This window comes from Nothoprocta perdicaria, unplaced genomic scaffold (assembly GCF_003342845.1).
Source record: "Nothoprocta perdicaria isolate Ctin4 unplaced genomic scaffold, notPer1 scaffold_16, whole genome shotgun sequence".
Classification (NCBI taxonomy): Eukaryota; Metazoa; Chordata; class Aves; order Tinamiformes; family Tinamidae; genus Nothoprocta; species Nothoprocta perdicaria.
This window is the reverse complement of record NW_020454760.1, coordinates 6,771,070-6,793,151: the sequence shown is the minus strand read 5'-3', so window position 1 is coordinate 6,793,151 and position 22,082 is coordinate 6,771,070. Positions and strand designations below refer to the sequence as shown.

The 22,082-nt window shown below is 47.9% G+C and overlaps 2 protein-coding genes across 3 annotated transcripts in view; one reads left to right on the top strand and one right to left on the bottom strand.

Moving 5' to 3' along the window:
* The window catches only part of TMEM241 (transmembrane protein 241), a 49,185-nt gene extending 48,255 nt beyond the window's left edge, over positions 1–930 (top strand). For both annotated transcript variants that reach the window (XM_026035452.1, XM_026035450.1), the window contains exon 15: positions 781–930. In XM_026035452.1, the coding sequence (XP_025891237.1) occupies positions 781–841 (61 nt within the window). In that variant the 3' untranslated portion in view covers positions 842–930. The remainder of the gene's footprint in view (positions 1–780) is intronic.
* A 13,025-nt stretch (positions 931–13,955) lies between these two features.
* CABLES1 (Cdk5 and Abl enzyme substrate 1) overlaps positions 13,956–22,082 on the bottom strand; it is a 59,205-nt gene continuing 51,078 nt past the window's right edge. Inside the window, exons 9-11 of the mRNA XM_026035507.1 lie at positions 17,060–17,166; positions 16,018–16,225; positions 13,956–14,720 (exon numbers count right to left, since the gene is read on the bottom strand). Coding sequence (XP_025891292.1) covers positions 14,580–14,720; positions 16,018–16,225; positions 17,060–17,166 — 456 coding nt within the window. The 3' untranslated portion in view covers positions 13,956–14,579. The remainder of the gene's footprint in view (positions 14,721–16,017; positions 16,226–17,059; positions 17,167–22,082) is intronic.

Sequence of the window (22,082 nt, the reverse complement as noted above, 5' to 3'; positions counted from 1 at the left end):
AGAGGAGAAGAGTCTTTGTCCTGCCATGTTCTTCTTGACTATGATAGCAGAGGCAATTTGGGGATTATTAGCTATTGCACAATTAGCTTATTTCAGTGTATTGTCTTCTGTTTGTAAAGCCATTCTTTCTTATTAGGAGCCCAACTTCTAGCCTAAGTCTTGGGGGAAAAAAAAGAAAGTATTAGTGCTGTGAGGAAGCTCTTGTGCTTTTGGGGCTTGGGCAGTTCTGTTCTGCTGAGTTCCTCACAAGAAAAGAACCAGATAAAGGAATTTCCATAGGTATGGCTGGGCCAAAGGGCTTCCCCCAAATAAAATTATTTCTTGATTTCCCAAGTCCCCCAAACCTAGGCTTACATCTCCCCCTGGATTTGCCAGGTAGCAGGTTTTCAGGCTCGAATACAAGCAGAAGTTGCAAAGGGGAATCATTAATATGATCAGTTCAAACTCTGCTGTCTTGCTGACCTTTTCTTGCCCGTGTGCTAATGTGTAGCTCTTTTCACATCAAGATACAATTTTTCTGTATGTAGAGCTCTGCCTATATGCTTTCAACATACCACCAGCCCAGCAGTAGTATAGGAGGGATAAAATTCTGGTCTGTAAGATAAGGTATTTTTAATTTCAGTCATTTCTTAGCAAAATGAATGAAAAGAAATCACGTGGAGTAGTGTCACTAGGACGAGATGTGCTTAGCCAAATGAATATCTTTCATGTTGTGACATTTGGTATTTCATGAAGTGGAGGGATTGCCTGATGCTGAATGGTGCTGTGCTTTGCTTACAGCCTCGTGATCGGTGGAGCTGGAGAAGCTTTGCTCGTTTACACGGAGAGGACAGGCACATAAGGAGGAGCCGCATCTCCCCAGTTGGAAGAGGACTGGCCTGCAGCTTAGAAACTCTCATCATGAATCAAGTGCAGCAGCAAGAACGAAGAAATGCAACCAAACACAAGGAGAGAGACTCCCCTCCCCCCCCCCTTTTTTTTTAAATAAGGGAAAAATATGCTGTTAACAGTGCTGGTAAGAGAGCAGCATAGCCGGTAGGGTGATTTGGGAGGCTTTGCCTCAAAGCACAAGACAAAAGCTGTTTCTGATGGACGAGGCAAAGCAAAAGCTGGTTCTGTGTGGGAACCTCCCAGTAGCAGCTTCTTGTACAGGGATCTGAACTCAGGAAAAGCAACAGTTCCTCAGTGGATACCCCCTATTTCTGTAGGAGGCTGGCAGCAGTGTCAGCATCCAGATCCTGCCATGAGTCAAGGATCAGGAAGCGTGGATTTTGTTCCTAATGGTTCTGGAGCCGCAAGCTCCCCAGGGGCTCACAGTGTCCCTAGTCACGTTGTCTGAACTGCCATAGTGACTAGGGCCATGGAGTTTCTTAAGGTAGTTCCTGTCTGCGATTGACAGCTTTGAATGGGGAAATCAGCAATAAATCTCACTGTCTGTAGTACTTCCTCGTTGTGTCTTTTTCCCTCTTCTATTCTGCAAGTTTTCTCTTGAACTCTGCGAATTTTTGCCAGCCAGAGGGGGGCTGAAGGAACTCATACTGTTCCCAGCAGTGGTTTGTCTCTTAAATTACTGCAAGAGGTAAAAGAAACTTTGAATGAATGTCAGAAAGAATAGAAGGGAATTAATCTCAACAGTTCTTAAACCAGGTTCGTTTCAGTTGTTTAATAACTGTTAGAAATTAGACTTGACATTAATGCCTGGGAAAGCAATCTGTGTAAAAGCAATATTAAATGGTCATTTGGTAATGTTTCGGGGAATATTTACATGGTAAAAGAATTTCAGTAACCAAAATCTTAAGTGGAGGAGAGGGACTCTTCTGACATAACATATCTGACGTGTAGTGTGTTAATGGAAGTTATGGAATTTCCTCCATAGTCAATGGAAAGAGGTTTCCCCTCATTGAGGTGATGTGTAACATGGGCCGATGGCAGCGTTAAGGTGGCTGGAAGAGCCTCTGGAAGCTCTTGTGCCTGTATAGGTGGGAACCATGTCACTAAAGGCGAGACCGGCTTTGAGGAGGCTCCGCTTGGCTGATTCTGCCCTCGGCTGCCGTTAGGAGCCCCCCGGTTACCCACGAGCGACCGTTGGGCGACGGTTGGGCGACCGTTAACTGACGAGGTCGGCGCCGACCTTCTGCAGTGGCCGCTGGAGCCTTTGGTGTGGGAGCAGCTATCTCTGTGGCCATGATGTGTAACATTCAAGGACAGGCCATGGTCTGGATGTCTCAGAGCAGACAAAAAGCCGTTTTTTGTTCCCGTTCAGCCGTAGAGCAGGCTGGGCTTAAGGGGATTGGTGACTAGAGGGGAAGGGGTAGAGTAAACGTGGTAATTTCCCGAGGAAGAAATGGCCTGGTGTTAATTGAGCCCTGTCTCTAAAAGGGGCTATTGTAGGGGTGAACAACACTTCTCGGGGTTACAGTACTGATCTGCAAATATGAAACCTTGAAAGTCCAACAGCAAGATTGCTCTTGCAAGACGTGCAAACGATTGAATTTAGTAACTTTTGAGAACAAATATGCAAAGGGCAGAGTGTTGGTATCTAGTTGCCTTTTCCCGTGGTCATTCAAAGACTGCAAATACAGAGTTCTGAGAAAGGAGGAGTTTGTTTACATTGTAGAGATTGCAATTAAACTAATTAATACCTACATGTGTAGCGATGGTTCTGTGGTTAAGTGGGTGGAGAACTTCTGGTTTTTTTCAGTGTCTTTCATTTAAGGACACTTGAGCCTAAAGGCTTTTCTGTCCTTGGGCCTGCAGAATATGGGGTGACAGAGACAGACTAGAGCCTGGTGGCCTTTTTGAGGGAGTCTGGTAGTCAGGGAGTTGTGGAGCTTCTAGAGGGTTGCAGAGAGCAACAAAGGTGATTAAGGGAGTGGAGCATCTCTCGTATGAGGAGAGACTGAGTGAGCTGGGCCTGTTCAGCTTGGAGAAGAGAAGGCTGAGAGGGGATCTGATTAACATGTATAAGTTCATGAAGGGGAAATGTAGGGAGGAAGGGGCCAAGCTCTTCTCAGTGGTGGCCAGTGACAGGACAAGGGGCAAGGGGTGCAAGCTGAAACATGGGAGGTTCAATCTCCATGTGAGGAAGAACTTCTTCCCTGTGAGGGTGCCAGAGCCCTGGCACAGGCTGCCCAGGGAGGCTGTGGAGTCTCCTTCTCTGGAGATCTTCCAAACCCGCCTGGATGTCCCCTGTGCCCCGTGCTCTGGGTGTCCCTGCTGGAACAGGGGGGTTGGACTAGATGGTGCTCTAGGTGTCCCTGCTGAAACAGGGGGGTTGGACCCTAGAGGTCCCTTCCAACCTCAACCATTCTGTGATTCTGTGGTGGCTTCTGTGTCACCCTGTTTTCCTATCACAGAATCACAGAATATTCAAGGTTGGAAGGGACCTCTAGAGATCATCTAGTCCAACCTTCCCGCTCAAGCAGGGACACCTAGAGCATGTGGCACAGGGCAGCATCCAGGCGGGTTTTGAAGACCTCCAGAGAAGGAGACTCCACAGCCTCCCTGGGCAGCCTGTGCCAGGGCTCTGTCACCCTCACAGGAAAGAAGTTCCTCCTCACCTGGAGATGGAACCTACTTCCTATCTACTGGCTTTGATAAAACCCCTCTGTTGGGAGATGGTCCTGAATCATATAACACCTTTCTCATCTTGGGTTGCTTCCACCTTTATTTTCCATGTGTGTCTTGGAGCAGAGAATGAGCTAGTGAAGCTCATGGATGTGGACTGCAAGTGGGTTACAAAACCACAGGCCACATGGACGGGGCACAGAGACAATCTTCTGCATCTGGCTGCTCTGACGTAGCTTGCAGAAGCTTTTGTTGGCCGGGTGAGGTGAATCGGGCGCTTAGCTCTGAAGCTCTGTTTCTGTTGCTGCTCACTGCAGTGTGATGGTCGCACTCGGCGGGGAAGGGACCGCGTGCCAGTCTTTCAGCACCCATTTCCTAGTGAAGCTGAAAATATGCAGAGCCAGTGATCTTAACAAAAAGCAATGGGAAAGGGTATTAAAAAAAAACACAAAAAAAGAGGAGAGGATGTATTAAATGTCTTGGTAAAGGACAGAGGTCTGGTTACAATTATGTTTTGGGCAACTGCGTTGTAGCTGAACATGTAAATTTATGTTCTTATTTCCCATCCTCAAGAAGATCTGAAGAATTCCGGATGCGTTATGTGGACATAAAACATATTTTGAAAGGAAGGCTTCTAGTGGGTGTTGTAGAGAAGTTACTTGGGGTAAGAGGGCTGAGGAAAGAACATTTTCCCTGATTTTCTGGTTCACCCTAAGCTCAAGGAGGTAGCAGGTAGCTTGTTGAAGAAAACCCTGTGGCAAATTGTCTTGCCCAGAGCAGAAACTGAATGAACACCTTTCCAAAACAGCATTTGTTACTGTGAACCTGGCAAGAGTCCCAGTGCAAAACCTTCATCCTGTTCCGGGTGCTAGGCATAGGGGCAGACTCAAATTTGCTTTTGAAAAGAAGGCATGGGCGAGGAGGCTGGGGGCAGGACAGAAAGAAGGTAAGAAGGTTGAGGCTCAAAAGATTTGTACCAGGAGATAAAGTAAGATAGTTGTTTTTTTCCTCCTGAAAATGTGTTGAAATATGTGTGGCTTTTTATTTTTTTTTTTTTATTTTTAATTGGAGTACGCTATAAGTTTGTAGCTGTTTAGTCCCCAGAAGGAATTACAGGAACCCGTGCGGGTTGTGTAATCATTTCCACATTAACTGCCTTGTTGTAGAAAGTTTACAGGTTTTTAACTATGCTTTGAAGGTGAAACTATGTAAACTTTGATATCTACACCCCTATTTTTTTGGGAAAGCGGGTGAGAAAGCTACATTATCCCCACCAGGGTGGGGAAGGGACCTCTTCCCCCACTGGGCTGGTCCCGAGTCATAATGGGCTTTCCCACTTTTTGATAACTAATGTTGCTGCTGCCAAAATAGTTGGGCTAGTCAGCTGGCACATCCTGAGTTCTTCATTTGATGACATACAAAGCCTCTTTGAAATCCATGATGAGAACATGCTTAGTATATTTTTCTTGGGCTTTGTAGTGGATATTTAGAAGCACATAGCTCAGAACTTGTCAGAGTTTGTGCTTGTATAGAAAAGCAAGCCACACAGTCCTCTGAATTCTGAGGCGGACGAGATGCTTCCCAAGCAGCTGCCTGCAATCCCATCACTGTGGTCACCAACCTTGCTTTAGTAGAGTAGTGTCAGGAACCGAGGACACTCTAGCCTCCCTTCCTGCCATTTGCCATTCGTGGCTCGCTCCCTTTCACAACTCCAAACTGCATTCTGAGAGAGATTTAGGCCTTCTCTTTCATACACTGCTGGGGAAGTCATAGTTGCTCTACTCTGTTGGCTCAAGCAACTCAATACACATTTGGGAAGCAGAGTTAAGGGTTATTTTAATTGAGAAATTTGATCCATGTTTACACTTAACCTTGTGATTTCTCTGCCTTCCGATGATGACAAAAAGGTGATCAGGTGAAAAGGTACCAGCACATTTGTTTATTCTGGAGTCACATGCATCCAGTCTTGCAATACTGTGTAGTAATACTGTCCGCCCTCAGCAAGTTGTCTGAATAAAACAAGCCTCCAGCACAGCTCCTTGGAAAGTTAAGGAGAGCACATGGATGTTATTTGGAGGGAATGGATATTCAGACTGAGAAACAGGTAGGTTGGAGGTTGTAAGGCACTGGCCATCGATGGATATGCAGACTGAGAAACGGGTCAGGCCATAAGTCTCCACACATAGCCAGGGAAAGATGGCAAGCCTGGAGGACTTTCCTCAAGGAGTCTCCTCTCTCTTACTGATGCCTACAAATCAGCTTGCTCTCTGCCTCATCGGTGGTGGGATGTCCTGTGCATCATTTGTTGCACGTTATCAATGCAGTTCTTTCAGGTCCAAGCATTTAACCAACGCCAGCCACAAGGAGCCTGCAATCCCGCGGGATGGTTCAGTGCCAGCAAAAGTGTCCCTGCAAGCCGCCAGCTCTGCTGGGCCACCCCTTCCTCTAGGCTTCACGACAGACGTGCCGATCCCTTCCTGGGGCCACCGCAGACCAAGTGAGAGGCAGAGGCAGTTAGAGCAAAGCGTTGCCTTGCATCTCGTCTGCCAGCAGCTGAGCACTCTGCTCTGTCTACACAGCAACCTTGCAGTACCCGACACCAAGCAGTTTGGGGGGGAACACACAAATAGCTAAAATGTTAAGAGATATAATAAATTTTATCAGGCAGAACAGCATCCAAGTTCCCTTCTTCACCACCCTGATCCTGGCTGTTGCTGCAGTGCCTGAGCTCTGCAAATCACCAGCAAAAGCCTCTAAAAATGGAGCTGAACTTTCTTTCAAATGCTCCATTGCTTCAGGGCTGAGCTCACTGTATTCTCTCATTTAGTGTCTCATTTAGTTCCATTCAAGGAATCAGGATGTAGGGTAGACACAGAAGCTAAAAATTTCAGCACGACAACTTTTATATCTTTATTATACTTCTCTGCTCCTACTGTCTTCAGCATGGGTGCTTGTTGAGCTTCTTATTAATGACAAATAAGACCAGACTGTTTGGAGATGAACACAGATGGCTGCAGCCTCAAGACTTGATGAGCTGTAACCAAAGGAAATAAATCTCTCCTTCCAAGGAGAGGGGGAGCCAGCCTTACACAACTGAATTTTGCCTGGCTCAGCTGTATTCAGAGGCGAGGGGTGAAACTGCTGAGCAAAGCAGCAGCGAGCAGCTCGTGGTCTGAACAGCCCCGTTGTAAGTTGCTTACTGCAGCCCTGGATGGAAAAACCCTCGGCTCCATTGTTTCCCTTTGGGTTAAGATAAACAAGCGCTTCCGTGATGCCGGAGTCTTTGGAGAAGAGCAGGGCAGTTCACCAGAGCAAACGCTGACTCGCGGGGCAGTAGCTGCCGAAGTCACGGCAGAGGAACCCGTGGCAGCCCCCACATAGACATTGGGGTAGAAGCCAGAAAGCAGCATCCCCTTTCCCTACGGAGCATCTCTTGGCCTTTCATTTCTCCAGTTGCTGAACAGATGGCACAAGGGCACTGGGATTCTGCCCCAGAGTCCTCTCTGAAATCAGAGAACCTCGTTTCCAAAGAGTAATTGCAGGGAATATTGGGAACCACATAACCTCAGAGCTGCAGGCTCTGCAGCTTTAAGTAAAATAGCAGGCAACCCAAATCTCAGGGGGAGCTGCTGAGAATTTTCTAAGCTAGAGGAAACTTGGGTCTATTACCATGTTTTGCACTAGGAATTAATAAACTCCATGTGTACCTCTTTTAAAATTATGCAGTCTAAATCTGCTTATCATTCAGTCATGATATTCTCTTTACTTCATATGGGCCTCAGGCTAGATACAGCTCCTTTAAAGAGAAGACTGCTGATGAGAATATCTTACGCTGTGAATTCAGATAGGAGGAAGAAAGTAAGGAAAATTATATTGCAACAGCTACTATTGCAAGCGGTTATGTTCTTATGGGGGAAAAAAAAAAGGAATATGCTCTTAAAAGAGTTGTCTTTTGTGTTGCTTCTCTCTGAGAGACTTCAATAAGTCACTTCATGACAAATTGTTTTGTGAGCTGGAGCCTTGGAGCTTTGACTCTCTTACCTTGGATAGGCTGCTCCAGAAACATGTTCCTGCTTTTTTGTCATCGTTTTCCATGTGATCATTTGGAAACAAACAGTAAAGCAAGCCTGTGGCACGAGATCTGTGACATTCTTTAAGGATTTGGAGTAATTTTTTTGTAGTGCCCAATAAATTTCTAGGTCACTGCTTGCATCTCTTCCTTTATTCTGTAGTAATTTTTTTTTTTTTAAAAAGTTGTGGTTATACAATTTTTTAAAAACTTTTTGGATCTTATTGCTACACTGTTAAGTGCAAAAATACTGTTTATCATACGAGTATTGTTATAAAATAAACCAGTGGGTCTAAGGGCAGTATTTCTGCTTTTTTTTTTCAGCTTTTGATTCACTTTTTCCACCCCCCCTTAAGAATTCCCGTGCTAGCCCCTAAGCTCCCTTGTGCTCTGGAAAGTCTGTTCGTAGTGCTTGCAGTGTGGGAGCAAACTGGCTCAGTGGATCTGTGAGCACCTGGAACCACTGCAAGCAGAGCCTGCCTAACGAGCTGCTCTGGGGGCAGCAGCGTTGCAGATGTAGCTGCTTTTCCAGGGCATATTGGATGGGCTTCTCCAGTGTCTGATACGGCCTTCGGTGAAGGCAGCTACTGTGACTTCTTCCCTCAGCTTCGTATTTTAAGGAGTCTTTCAGGAGCATATCCTTGTCATTCCTACCGCTTTCTCAGACTCACTGTGGGCTGCAAAAGCTGGCAGGGAGAGGCCAGAGTGTGATCAAACAAATCTCTTTTCTCTTTAGGAAACTAAGGAGAATATTTTGGATGGAGAGTCATTCTAATGGTAGTAGGGATAGGTCTCCTGTCCCATTGCTTCGACAGGTCAGTCTCGCAAAGCACATCGCCACTGGACTCCAAAATAGTTTTTCACAGCAGGTACCAAAAGAAGGGAAGAATCTGCTTCTGAAAGGAAAATGAACTGACAGGTTCTCTGGATTACACTCTGTGAAGCGAAAATTCAGGAGTAATTCATGAGTTTGTGTTTCTGTTTTGCTTTTTAAACTGAGCAATTCTTTTCTGTTACCTAACTCAAAAGAAAGAAGACTGTGAAAGGGATGTTGGACTGTAGGAAAAAGTCCCATTCTCCTTTTCTTTCCTTCAGATCAGTCTGATTATCTGGGCCACCTGCATGGGTTCCAACAGGCAATGTCTGGCCAGCTTTCCCAGAGGGTTTTGCAGCAGAAAGGAACACGTGCCCATGCACCAGCCTCTCCCGGAATGAAGAGGACCACGCAGGTGATTACAGGCTATTCACTTAAGCTGTGAACATGCTGTCAGCACACCACCTTAAAGCTTACAGATCAGAAATGTTCCCTGTAGTCTGCACTGGGTGAAGCATGAGAGGCTACTGGGACTCCTCAGTAAGTGCACTGGAACGGGTAGATGAGGACAAGCTTCTGTAGTGCCGGGAATTGGGCAATGATGGATGTGGTGTCTCTTACGGAAGTCCCTGTGGTGCAAATCTGGTGTGCCTACCATCCTGTTTTAGCCAATATAGGGTTTTAAATACCCTTTGAAACAGCCTCGAGGTGTGTTGGGAGGATTTCCAGGTCTTCATGCCAAGGGTGGCCTTCCCTGCTGTCCCGAGGCAGACCAGGCAGGGTGGGAGATGACTCCCTTAGGCCCTCGGTGGACGGGCTTGGAGGGCCCTCACCGCTGTTCTTCTGCGTCCTGCTCTGATTTCAGTCCAAAGTAGAGCTGTTCCCTGGTTATTCCCTGTTTTACTGAGCTGCGGTAAGAGCCAGTAGATATGTATTTATACATTAAGTAGTGTTAGTCCTCATGGGGAAGAGGAATGAGGTCTGTGCTGAGAGAGAAGTGTCCTGGGTAGAAAGCTGCAGAGTCAGATGTGAGGGAGAGCGGTGCTGGTAGCTGTGGGAGCTACAAAACTGTGATTTTCCTGCTCTGCGGCCTGCAGGCCTCTTGGTGCCTGCCGTAAGGAACTGGCAAGAAATATTTTCGCAGCCTTGTGGCCTTGTAACCTTTCATGTCACCCTCTCCATCTAACCAAGGATCTGCTTTGGATCACGGATTACCATTTCTCCAATATTTGTCCCTAACAATTGTGTTTTTTCCACTCCGTGGACGACACCATAGCCTGAACAGAGCCAAATTTTCCATTAATGGGCCCAGCAGGCTTTTAAAATAAATCAGACCCAGGGTGGAGCCTTCAGCTCTGGGTGCGCAGTGTGAAAGTCACCCAGACCCAACTCCCAGCGTTGCACCAGCTTTTTTTTTTTTCCTTCTTATCTTTAGGCTTACCGATATTAAAAAAAAAAAAAAAAAAAAAAAAAAAAGGCAATCAAGGGCAAAGCAGCTAACGAGGAACGAAAGAGGAAGTGGGACCTGATAGCCTGATCGTTCTCTGTTTGTCTGTGTGACTGATAATTTCAGTTTTGATACTTGAAAGGTTCATTGGAGAAGACATCTCGATGCGGTGGCTTGTATGTTGCACTGACCGGTACAGGTCTCACTGGGCAGTACTGCTCAAGTTAAAGGAGATTTGAGATTGAGCACTGGATAAAAAATAGTTTTTCCTTGACATATGTCATTAGTTTAATTCCACTGCAGTCTGTACACAAATAGGATGACACAGAGCTAGCCCTCGTAGGCAGTTGACAGCTTATGGGGTTTTGGATCCAGAAAATATTAGTGACCCTTTCAGTCCATCAGAGGAGCTGAACACTTTTCAGCTCTGGTTTGGTCTTGAATTTTAACATTTTGGGTATGAATTTTAACATTTGCCCTTGGGAGTACTCGAGTTTCTGATCTGTGCTGCTCGGTGGAGCAGGGTGTTTCAAGATGGCAGGGATAATGTGTAAATTACTCCAGAAAAGGGCATTAAACACTCACGACTAGAAGAGTGTGAGATTAGAACCATCTTCTGGTGTTTGGAGATGCGCTGGCCTTTGCCCCTTTGAAGCAAGACGTGTCGAGATGACTCTTAGAAATGCTTGTGCCCCGCGAGGAAGGGCCGGGTGGTCTCTGAGGAGCTTCTGGCCCTCAAGGCAGAGGGCAGCGACTGCTGAGGGGGCTTCAGCTGGGCTGCCCAGGGCCCGTGCAGCCCTCTCTCGGGCAGTGGGAGCAGGGAGACTCCTTTTCTCCACAAGGAGTGGTGACGTGCATGACGTGCATGGTGACGCTGGTGATGTGCATGGTGACGCATTGAGTGCATGAAGTTCATTTTCCAAAATTATCATTCATTCCTGCTCTTTTATTTTTTTCTGTAACACATGACAACTCTTAGTTTTAGTCTCACTTACTAGTCCTGATCTCTGCTGTTGGGTTCTGGGCAATGCTTTCTGGCTTTAGACTCAATGCGAAGATGGTCTCTGAGCTCATCTGGACCAGATGCCTTCATTACAGATGTGCCAGCAAGTACCAGAGCATGAGCTCCCTGAGCAAGGTGTTTCCCCCCACTACTGTATTCCTGAAAGTGCTTGTGGCAAGAAGCTTTATTTAAAACATATGCCGTTGTTTTAATGTAGAATTAACTTTAATAAACCCAAATTGAATTTCTCCAAATATATTTAGTTTTAAAACCCTCCAAGACTCCTCCTCGGGTTAGGAGGGGAGGAGCTTCCCATCTTTGCTGCTGTCTCTGCAGGAAGGATGAGTTTGGGTTTGCTTGTAGGCTCTTCTCAGGATGGAGCTTAGGGCATGGTCACCTTGGGGCCACGGGCGTGCACAAGGTGTAGAGAAAACAACAGCCCAGAAGTAGCGTGGTGCAAAGATTGCCGTTTGCCCATCTCCGTTCTGTGATTAAAATCAGGCTTGTTCTCATGCTGAGGCACCAAGTTAACAGTCAGTGGGAGCGAACAAGACTTAGAGGTTCAGAAACTTTTCGGTTCACAAACTTTGGGTTTGAGTGCAAGTTGATTTGAAGAGATTCATGTGAAACTCCTGCTTCTCTCCATCTTTTCTCCCTTGTCTCTGAAGTTTAAAATGGGAGATGGATGGGCAAGCAAAGTTCAAACAAGAATCCCTTCCCTTCCCTCCCTGCCCCATGCTCCCTGCACCAAATCCCTAGGTGCCAAAGGTGCAACTCGATGTCAGCAGTGGTGACAGTGACAGTGCTGTGGCGATGGCCCCAGCTCTCACTTCTCACCGGAGTTACTAGTAATACTGGCACTGGCTTCGTAATAAGCACTTTTCTGTCCCAGAGGAAGGCAAAACCAAAAACATTTGGCACACGCAGGTAAGAGAACTGGATAATTTTAATTACTGTCACTGCTGAAGAAAGAGTCTGGGCCTTTCAATTTTTTTAAAAAAATTATTTTTATTTTAGAAAAGGAAAAAAAAACTCTGCATGGTAGAGCATATGGTATATAGTCTCAAAACATAACAAGTGATATGGAATGGATTATTTTCCAAACTATGTAAAGTCGAACCTAAAATCATTTGTAAATCAACATTCATTACCGTGAAGACAAAGGCGAACAATCAACGCTTGTTTGGTTGGTTGGTACAGATTTCCTTGCTATCTTCAGCCTGAATATTCCCAGGGTTGGAGAGAAACGGGGGCAAATACTGCCTGTTGTCCTAACCGTGGCGGTGCTGACCAAGCGTTGTGCTTTGACCTGTGGCATCATATGGCTTTAGGTACGTTCCGGCGCGACCGGCGCGACGCCGTCACCATCGCGTTTGCTCCACGTTCGAGCTGCAACTGAACGCGACTCCAAAACCCTTCCCCGAAACGACGACGACAGAAGCAGGTCTCCAGCACTCAGATTTCATCCCAGAGATCCGTGTGAACTGCAGCTCAGGGCTGGGAAGCCGCAGAGAAGACAAGGATGTGACAGCGCCATTCAGGAGCATCCCTACAGGCTACGTGAGCCTCGTTCTTCAGTCCGTTATCTTGCCACCCCTAGGTGCTTTTGCCCTGCAGTACCACGAAGTAACGTTAAAATCCGACTCGAAATCAAAACGTGGGGGGCACTTGTCTCCTTGCCCCCTCTGCCCCCAATCCTGGTGGAATGTATCCAGTTCCCCCTCAGGTAAGCAGTAATAACGGCCCAGGGAGCACCCCCAAAACGGCGGGAGAGCAAGGGCACCCAGCAAACTCCCCTTGTCCTGACCCAGTGTTTTCCGTAACCTCGGCAGAGCCTACGGAGCGGGCGCACACGGGCGTTCCTCAAACTAGCACTTACACATATGGAAGCCGGTAAAGAAACTGGATGCTTCCTGGCCTCACCGAAGGAAAGAATAAAACCGATTAAAGTAAAAGCTGAAGGAAGTTAAGCATGAGTGTGTCTGCATCCTCTGCTACGTCCCACTCCTCGAGCTTCTCCTCAAAAGCCCTTTCCGTACTCGGAGCAGGCGCTCCCGGACTGGGAGGCGGAAGGCTGCAGCCCAAACCTCGTGGCTGAGGGCGTTAGATCTGTCTGAAATACCATAAATGTGTTTGACTTGAGTGGGTCTGTGCGGGGCATGTTCAGGGCAAGGCTTGCTCAGTGAATCAGCACAGGAGAAGACTGGGCTTGGGTCTAAGCTCATGGATTAACTGAAAGCGATTGAACAGTGTCCCCAGGCACGGCGCTAGCATAGTGCACACAGCACCAGGGAGCTGGGATGAGCGTTCCCAGCCTTTCCCGGGCGTCCAGTCAGAACCTGGGAAGCTGCAGGAAGCTGAGGGTAAATCTCCAGTACTGAAATGGCTACAGGAACCGGACCTCTAACTGGTCACTCACCTTAAGTTTTGCACAACCAATTCTAGTTAAAACAAAACCGAAAATAACAACAGCTGATGTCCCTGTTGTTGGAGCCTTAAGACACCTGTTATACTACTGAGCCCTACTTTTTTTTTTTTTTTTTAATAAAACACTGTTTTAAGATACAGCACAATAAATGTGCTTATTATGCACTCTAACATAGAGCACAGAAATACAACACTACAGAGTGCAAGTCTAACCATCTCCACAGTGGGAAAAGTGCCAAGGTTCAAAATACGCATGTGGCTGAACACAAGACATTTTTATAAAACACGACGTGGAAGTCTCGTCCTAATGCTTTCTTTCATCTTTGTCACGCACGTGAGTGAAAAGGAATGGTCAGCTGCTGATTCTCCTCTCGTAGTAGTAGTAGTAGTAGTAGTAGTGTAACCCTTTCAAAGGTAAAACGTTGGAAAGATCAGAGAATAAAAAAAAAAAAAAAAAAAAAAAAAAAAAGAAGAAAAAAAAAAGTGTCCAAAAATGTTCCCATTTGCCACTTTTCCAGTAGTTAGGTTTTTCAAGAAGTAAACATGTAAGGTCGCCTTGCTCCTCAGCATCAGTAAGGGAAGCTGCGAAGCCGGCCCCGCGGCCCGGGCTCGCTCCCGTGTCGCACACTCACACGCACAAACACCCCACAGGAAAAAGTGCACTTCCAGTTGCTGATACAAAAATAGATTGGCACGTTCTCTCTTTTTTTTTTTTTTTCTGTTTTTTGTTTTTGGACACAGTGAAGAAATCTTCTGTAAAAGCTTTTTCGCAGCGGCTAAGAAGTCCTCGTGTAAGTCGCAGCAGGCCGGGAGAAAAAGCCCTGGGGGAAGGCGCTCGGGAGGGCCCTCGGGGGCTGTGGGATGGAGGGGGATGGAGTGGAGGCCGCCCTTGGCGTCTGGGGGTGCCTGCTTCGGCTTTGCTATCTCCTCCGTGCGCAGTCCCCGCAGGCAGGGCCGGCGGCCACCCAGCTCCAGCAAACAGTGACCACTACGCAGCGCCTCGGGCTTCACCTGCTTCGAGGAAGGAGCCATAGGGAAAGCTGTCAGAGCGCAGAGCCTTACGTCAGCGCGGAGTTTCCTATATGTTGCGGGAGAAAGGGAAAAATAACCCCCCCAAAAGCTGTTTTTGGAGAGAGCAAGGCAAGGGCGGGCGAGCGGAGCGTGGCGAGGCGGCTCGTGCGTTTCCAGTCGTGGCGGCAGCTCCGCGGAGCCGGCGCGGCGGCCGGAGCGGCCGCGGGCCGGGCGGCCGGCGCTAGGAGTGCTGCAGCAGGCGCCTGTAGTGCGGCATCACCTCGTGCTCGGGCAGGTGCAGCGCGAACTCCAAGGCCACGAGCACCGGGAACTCGAAGGCGATGAGCTCGCGCCGGTTCAGCCGGAACTTCTCTTCCAGTTTCTGTAACAACAGCCGCGGAAACGTCCCCGTGAGCGACGGCCTCCCTTGCAGCAGGGGGCACGCGAGACATGTATTCATGCCCCTGCTGCTCTTGGTAAAGCTGGGCCTTGCTGGTGGCTCCTGGAGCCTTGGCTTTCTCCTCCCACCCCATGGCTGCGCCTCCCGTGTAGGCCCTGAGGATCTTCCCTCACTGCCGCCTTACTCGGCAAGATACTTCTTTTTACCTGACCTGAATGTGCCAAGTTTGGCTGGACGTGCTATTTCTCCTGCTCTACTCCTCCCATTTCTAGTAGAGATATCTTGTACGCATCATAGGGATTATCAGTGCAGGAAGAGGGAATACCCTGCTTCATGCACACACCAAAAATCACTTGCGCGCTTCTTGCAAACCAAGTTCATACTCCACCTGTAACCATGAACTGTCCTTTCAGTGACAGAATGTGTTAGAACCTCCTACTGGGGAAATCACTCCCCTTGCAACTAGATCTAGTTGATTTTATGGACACCTCAGGGGCCAAAGGTGTCACCTGCAACAATTGTAAGAGAAATAAATAAAAGAAACTACTGTCCACAATGGTGAAGATGGGTTTCACAGTTGGCTTTCTGTAGCAAGACAGGCCAGATGGACTCTTACTCACTTTTTTTTTTCCTATCTATTTGTAGGCCATTCTAATTAACTGTCAAACCATTTCTGTGACTGTAGCATAAGGGCATGAATCCATTTCTGCTTCCCAACCAGCTTCTTGTGTCTTTTGAACCAGGCAGAGTTTGGTAGCAAGGAGCTGCCTGCCTGATTTTCTGTACTGATAGATGAGATTGCCATTTTAATGCTTGCAACTGAATTAGGGAATTACTTTAGCAGGGAGTGGGTAGAAAACCAAACACAGAAAGCAGGTTGAGGTAAAGTGTTCTCATGGAAAGCAAAATGTCCTATGCCCAAAAACTTAACTTGAGGAAGGAAATCCAAGCCTAGTAGCCTATTATACTCCTTCCCAAATTAACATCTGCATTTACCTCTCAAAGGAGAGTCCTTAATGGTTCTTGAAAACATAATTAAAGGAAAATGAATGCCCTGAAGGTTAACTTTTGGCTTGCATCAGGTAAGACAGTATCCGACACCAGGCTGTTCAACCTGGCCAAGCAAGCTTCTCACTCCTCCGTAGAGGTGGAGGTCACTGGTCACCACCACCTCTATCACTATCAATATAGATAAAGGATATAGGATATAAAGGATATAGGATAAAGGAAGGCAGGTAGGTGGCTAAACAGCTGGGCACCTGCCGGTGGGCGTACGTACATCTATAAGATGCTTGACTTCGTGTTTTCTGAGGTCACTGCCGATTTTGGCGGCGAGGAGGACGCAGGCGCCGGCGCAAAGCTTCCTGTTCTGCTTGTTCAGCTTGCCCTTGAGCGCCAGCTTCTCGAAGTACACGAAGGCCATGGCCACGGTGGGCTCTTCGAAGCCGCACTCCTCCTGAGCAAGCTTGCGCATCTCCCTCTTCAGGCTGCGGAAAGAGGCCAGACAAGCGTGCCGTGAGCTGTGTGGCAAAGCACTTCTCGTTTCACCACTAGAGTCATTCTTTCAGAGATTTCTGCTTGGCCAAATGCAGGGGTAAAGAAAGATGTAACTTACTGGGCAAACGTGCTGATAGTCTGTTTTGGGGATTACATTTCGACCTCAGCCTCACCCCCTATATGTAGCAAACTACAGAAGCTCCTAAAAAGCTTTGACACCTTCAATGACTTCATTGGAACTCTTAAAGTACCTACAATTTATTTAGTGACAACAACTTCACTGCTTGTGACCTCTGTGCAGCTTTATTTTTGGTTCTATTTGGTCAAATTCAAATGAACAGTCCCTCAACATCCTGCAGACTTCTCTGGCTAGCACACAGGGCTCAGCATCTCAGCAAAGCAGTATGTCTAGCCTGTTCCTCTGGAAAGAAAGATGAAATACTAAAATTTCATTGTGCAGGTGATCACTTATTTTCCTTCTGGTCATGCTCTCTGAACAAGGCAAAACAATTTTCTTTCTTCATCTCTTTTTAAGCTACCATAAGGCTTCTTTGTTTTCCCATCCCTAGCCTGCACTCACTCTGCATCCTCACTCCTTCAGACACTGTGTTTTACACCTGACTGGTACATGGTTGAACACCTTCCCCTATTTTGTTTACTCAGGCCGTTAATCAGAGAAATCATCTGACTTATTCAACGCCTCCACAGATGACTGTTCTTGGAAAATGGATCAATATTCTGCTTCTCTTTGTGTACAACAACAACTGCACGGAAATGTGAGGCAGCTGCATCGTGTTGCTGCCGTATCAGGCCTGGCAATGTACCTTCGTATTTTACTGAGGGTCAGCTTGATGTGAGGGAACTTCTCCTTGAAGGTCTCGTTCATGTCCTTCTTGAGATCTGATGGCTTCACGTAGTCAATGACTGTGGTCTGTAACAGAGCAGCCGAGAGAAAACAACTCTTGAAGTTTGCAGCCAACACCACTCAATACCATGTTCCCTGATGCTGAAAAGTAAGGAATACCAAAGAATGTGCTGGTCTTAATGTTTCCAGATAGGAGAAAGCTAGGTCTGAATTAGGCTAACAACTTCCTTACGTCGGCTTCATCCCAGCAAGTGACCTGAAATCTGGAATGACCATTCAGCACAAGCCCCCAACACCGTGCGCCTCACGAGGAGCCTCCCAAACATGAAGGAGTTGAAGCTAAGAGTGGGTGGGTTACACCTCGCTGAGCTCCCGTTACACCAAAACAAGGCACTACTGCCGTGCGTTGGATGACCAGGCCTTGTGTGCCTTTCTGGTGTGCTGTGCTTCAGAAATGTCCTGCCACTCTTTCAAAGTGATCAAGGGAACCTCTGGTGCCAGTTCTTGAGTGCTAGCAGAACACATTTATTCAATAAAATAAATGGCAGGCATTTCAATATAAGGCAAGAGATTAACACTGTCATAAGTTGCCTAAGTGGACAGAAATATTGAGTTAGGACAACCTGCCTGTGTGTCTTCATGATGCTGACATTCCTACTCCTTTCTGCTTCAGCTTTAAAAGGTTTCCTTAAGCACAAGGCAGCCCTCCTGTCCAATATTGCAATACTAGCACCTGTGTGTGTGTGTGGGCAGCACTGCTCTTATTCCTTCAGCCTCCATTCAGGAAGCACTTTGCCAAAGTCCTGTCACCACTCAGCTGGCAAAACCTATCAGCCAAACAACAAACAAACCCTCGTTCTGGGAATGTGCCAGTTCTCCTCCTGCGGCTGTTTGGGATTTTGGCTTGGATGTTTCTGCTTGGAAAGAAGCACAAAAGACCCCCCAGCTTCTGCAGCCTGGAGACAACCTAGTCCCCAGGTGTGGGGGAACCTCCAAGTGTGGATGAGGGGAGAGCAGGCTCGTGTGGTGGGCACCCACCTCCTCCTGCTGCAGACACATCCTATCTACGGTGCCCAGCCCTGCGGGAGAGCCCGTGGATATGCCCCACATGGATGATATATCCTGCCCTCTCCTTCCGGGAAAACAGCTTTTTCCTTTCGAATTTCTGCCTACGATTAACCTATATTATGGCAAAGGGCTGTTACTCTAAATGGCAAGAGATGGACAGAGATGTGCACAACACCCACCACATGTTCTGCCTTTCAGGAGGTTTAGCCTTGCTGAGTTGTATCCTCACAGGCATCTGAAACCACTCAAGAAACTGAGTGAATACTCTTGTTATTTGGGGATCCTTAAAACAGTACATGGAAAGGTTTGGGGAGAGACTGGAGGGGCTTTGGACAACTGCTGTCAAGCAGCCATGCTCTCGGCTGGATCAGAAACGCGCAAGGAGGGGAGCACAACACAATTCACTTTCCCTCTGCTGTGAAACTGCAGCAAGGGGTAATTACAGGAATTTTAAAGAAGGCAGAGTAGGCTTCACCCCCTAACAGCAAACATCAGTACTTCAGGTAAACAGATGTTGTGACAGAGAGAAAAAGCAGCTTCTTGCCACAGGGCATCGTTCGGGTGCTACACGTGCTTTGGACAGGGGCTATTTGGCTGCAGTGGAGTAACCACCACGTGCATCCCGCTGCATCCTGCACTGAAGGAGGAGAGGGGGAAGGAGGAGAGGAGGAACCTCGTCCTCAGCCAGGCTGGAGGAAGAGGCTTCAGCTGAGTGCAGGGCTCTGTTCTGAATCTTACTAAAGCTGGGAGGAAATGAGGATTTGAGGGTCCATATGCCGAAGACTGCATGATGCCAGCCCAGGAACAGCTTAAAGACAACACGACACGACACTCATGCACCCCGCAGCTGGGACTCTTCAGAGGAGAGACGTGGGCTTCGTCTCACCGGAGTGGGCCCGGCCCTCGAAAGCTGCTAACAAGAATCAGCAGCATGTTATCGAAAAGGCAGCGGGTCTGAAAACACGGCCCCAAGGCAGTGCCTGGTCCTGCTGGATCGCAACGCCCGGAGCAGCCGGACACGCTCTGGGGACAGCCGGACACACGGGGAGCCTCCGTGTGGTGGCACCAACATGCCCATCCCCAACGCTTGCGCCTGCTCCCATCCAGCGCGGTCTGTCCCCTCTGTCCCGGCTCTTCCGCACCAACCACGCTTCACCCGAGCGTGCAGGAACCCTCCTCGGGGAGCGCTGCTCCTCTTCTCCGCATGCAAAGCCACGTGTGTGCAGCGGGGTTTGGCGAGGGACGCGGCAGGACACATGGATGCCGGGATCTACGGCACTGGATGCAACGCTGGGGCCCAACTCTGTGCCTGGCACACACTTTTGCAGGGCTGGCAGTTTTGTACTTGGAGGTTACCTTGTGGGTTATGCATTTGCAAGCAGCTGCTTTCTCCCAGGAAGCTGCACATATAGTTTCATAAATAGGGGAGGAGGAAGAAGGCCTGAAATGACTGGAAAGACAGGGATGATGAAATACTGTTGAGAATAAATCCAACTTTGGCATGCGACCAGTAAAAGAGGATTTGGATGCCTCTATCTCCCTCCTAAGAAGGACAAATAAAATCAGAATAAAAGAAGTGACTAAAACCAAATTCCTACAAGATCCCTTCAGCTGTGAACCTGCTCCACACCGAACAGACAGAAGACTTGTGTGCTGAACAGAAGCACCAAGGCAAGTCACTCACTGCCAAACAGATGGAGATGCCCGTGGACTCTCCGCTGGCGAGTGCACCACTGCCTGGCTGCACAAAAGCGAGACTATCCGTGCAGCTGGAAAGCACTGGGAGCCCAAGGGCTTATGTCTCAGGATGCTTATGGATGGGAAATTCTCCTCGGGCAGGGCCTTGAAGTAATGAAGCAATAAATAAAGGAGAAGGAGACCGAAAGATGATGTTTCCATTGTTTAAGAAATATTCCCAGCCAAGCACCCACGAGGGAAATATTCAGAATTTCACAAGCAGAGATTCTCAAAACTGCCTCTCCGAGTTAAAGCACCTGGAAGGACAGTGGTTTATTTATAGAGTTAACATCCTGAAATCCTTCTCAATTAATAGGCCCAAATCACCATTACAAGACACGTTTATTGGGGTCTCAGCCAGATATGGCACTGAAGGCACCGGCACCCAGTACCTACCAGCACCGCGGCCCTCTCGCTCTCGGCCACCTCTGGCAGCAGCTCTCAGGGACCTGCAGACTTTTGCAACGTGCCTTCTTGTAACTAAGTGGTGTCTACATGCAATTTATTTCGACATAATGAAACGCACACACCAGAACTGTCATTAAATACCAAAAATAATTTCCAAGCGCATCTCTTGGGCACAGATGGATGGATGGTGCAGGGATGTTATCACCGAAGAGTCACCCTGGCACAAGACGACCCTGAACTTTTTTTGAATTTTCTTTGGCAAGTTTTGGCAGCGTGTACCAGCCACCTGAACACGCTCCTGTACTCTTATGTTACCACCAGAAACAGAACCATATGGGTCAAGCCGGTGTGTGCTGTGGGGCGAGTTTTCTGCTTCTGCACACGTCAGCTTTGCCTCTTCACATGAGCACAAGCGACCAGCGGGGCCCCAAAGCGTGTGCCGTGCACACGCCAACACGAAGCTCTTGCTACTGGTCTGCTTGGCATCCAGTGGGAGTTCCCATCCTAGAGAGAGGTAAGAATCTGCAAGAATTGCTATTTTAGCTCTATCAGCCAGGAAGACATCTGTTAAGCATGACATGATGTTTCCCTTCCCTCCCTCCAGTGTGAATTCTTCTACCTCTTGTTTACATAGTGGCAGAGACTGCAGGCTCTCCCACAACGCCAGCATCAAGCAAAATGATTCCTCCGGGCTAGACCACAATTGAAATATGACTAACGCAATTAACAGATGTTGTAGGGTTTGTGTTGGAAAATTATTTCAGTTGCCTTCTCAGCCCCGTTCCCTGTTAGGCTGCTGGTATCACACTTAGAAATGCTGCCAGGAGGTCTGCTTTGCACAGCAGGGAAGGTCACTTCAGAAGGAGGCCAAACAGAAAGCAGGTCTCAGTGCTGCCTTGCAAGCAGCTGAGGACTGCAGCAAAAAGCACTTCTGCCAAATCTGGACTAATTCTACTAGGTAAAGCTGTACGAATGTGTATCAATGCAAGTGGTAACAACCTGGGGCTGCACAATGGCACGGGCTGGACGCTCACTGCACTTCTTTCACTGTAAAACCAAGGCAGGACCAGAAAGGTTGTGCCCGGCGCCTCGTGCTAAAGCCTGCGGCATGCACAGCATGCGGGCAGAGCTCAGCACGCTTCCAGCGAGGGCAAAGCCCTGCCCTGCAAAGGGCAGCTCTGCCCTGGGAGGTGCCTGTGCGCCCGCCTTGCTGCGCCGCACATCCAGCCCCGCGCGCCGCTTCGGGCAGGTCCACGGCACCCATCCTCAGTAACTGCTCCCGCATCCATAAGGGAAAGAGAAAGAGAGAGAGAGAGAGAGAGAGAGAGAGAGAGAGAGGGAGAGGGAGAGGAAGAGAAAAAAAAGAGAGAAAGACAGAAAGTGAAAAAGAAAAAAGAAAGAGAGAAAGAAAAAAGAGAGAAGGGGGGAGAGAGAGAAAGAAAGAGAGAGAGAAAGAGAGAGAGAGAAAGAGAGAGAGAGAGAGAGAAAAGAAAGAGAGAAAAGAAAGAGAAAGAGAGAAAGAGAGAGAGAAAGAGAGAGAGAAAGAAAGAAATAAAGAGAGAAAGAGAGAGAGAGAGAGAAAGAGAGAGAGAAAGAGAGAAAGAGAGAGAGAAAGAGAGAGAGAGAGAGAAAGAAAGAAAGAAAGAAAGAAAGAGAGAAAGAAAGAAAGAAAGAAAGAGAGAAAGAGAGAAAGAGAGAAAGAGAGAAAGAGAGAAAGAGAGAAAGAGAGAAAGAGAGAAAGAAAGAAAGAGAGAAAGAAAGAAAGAAAG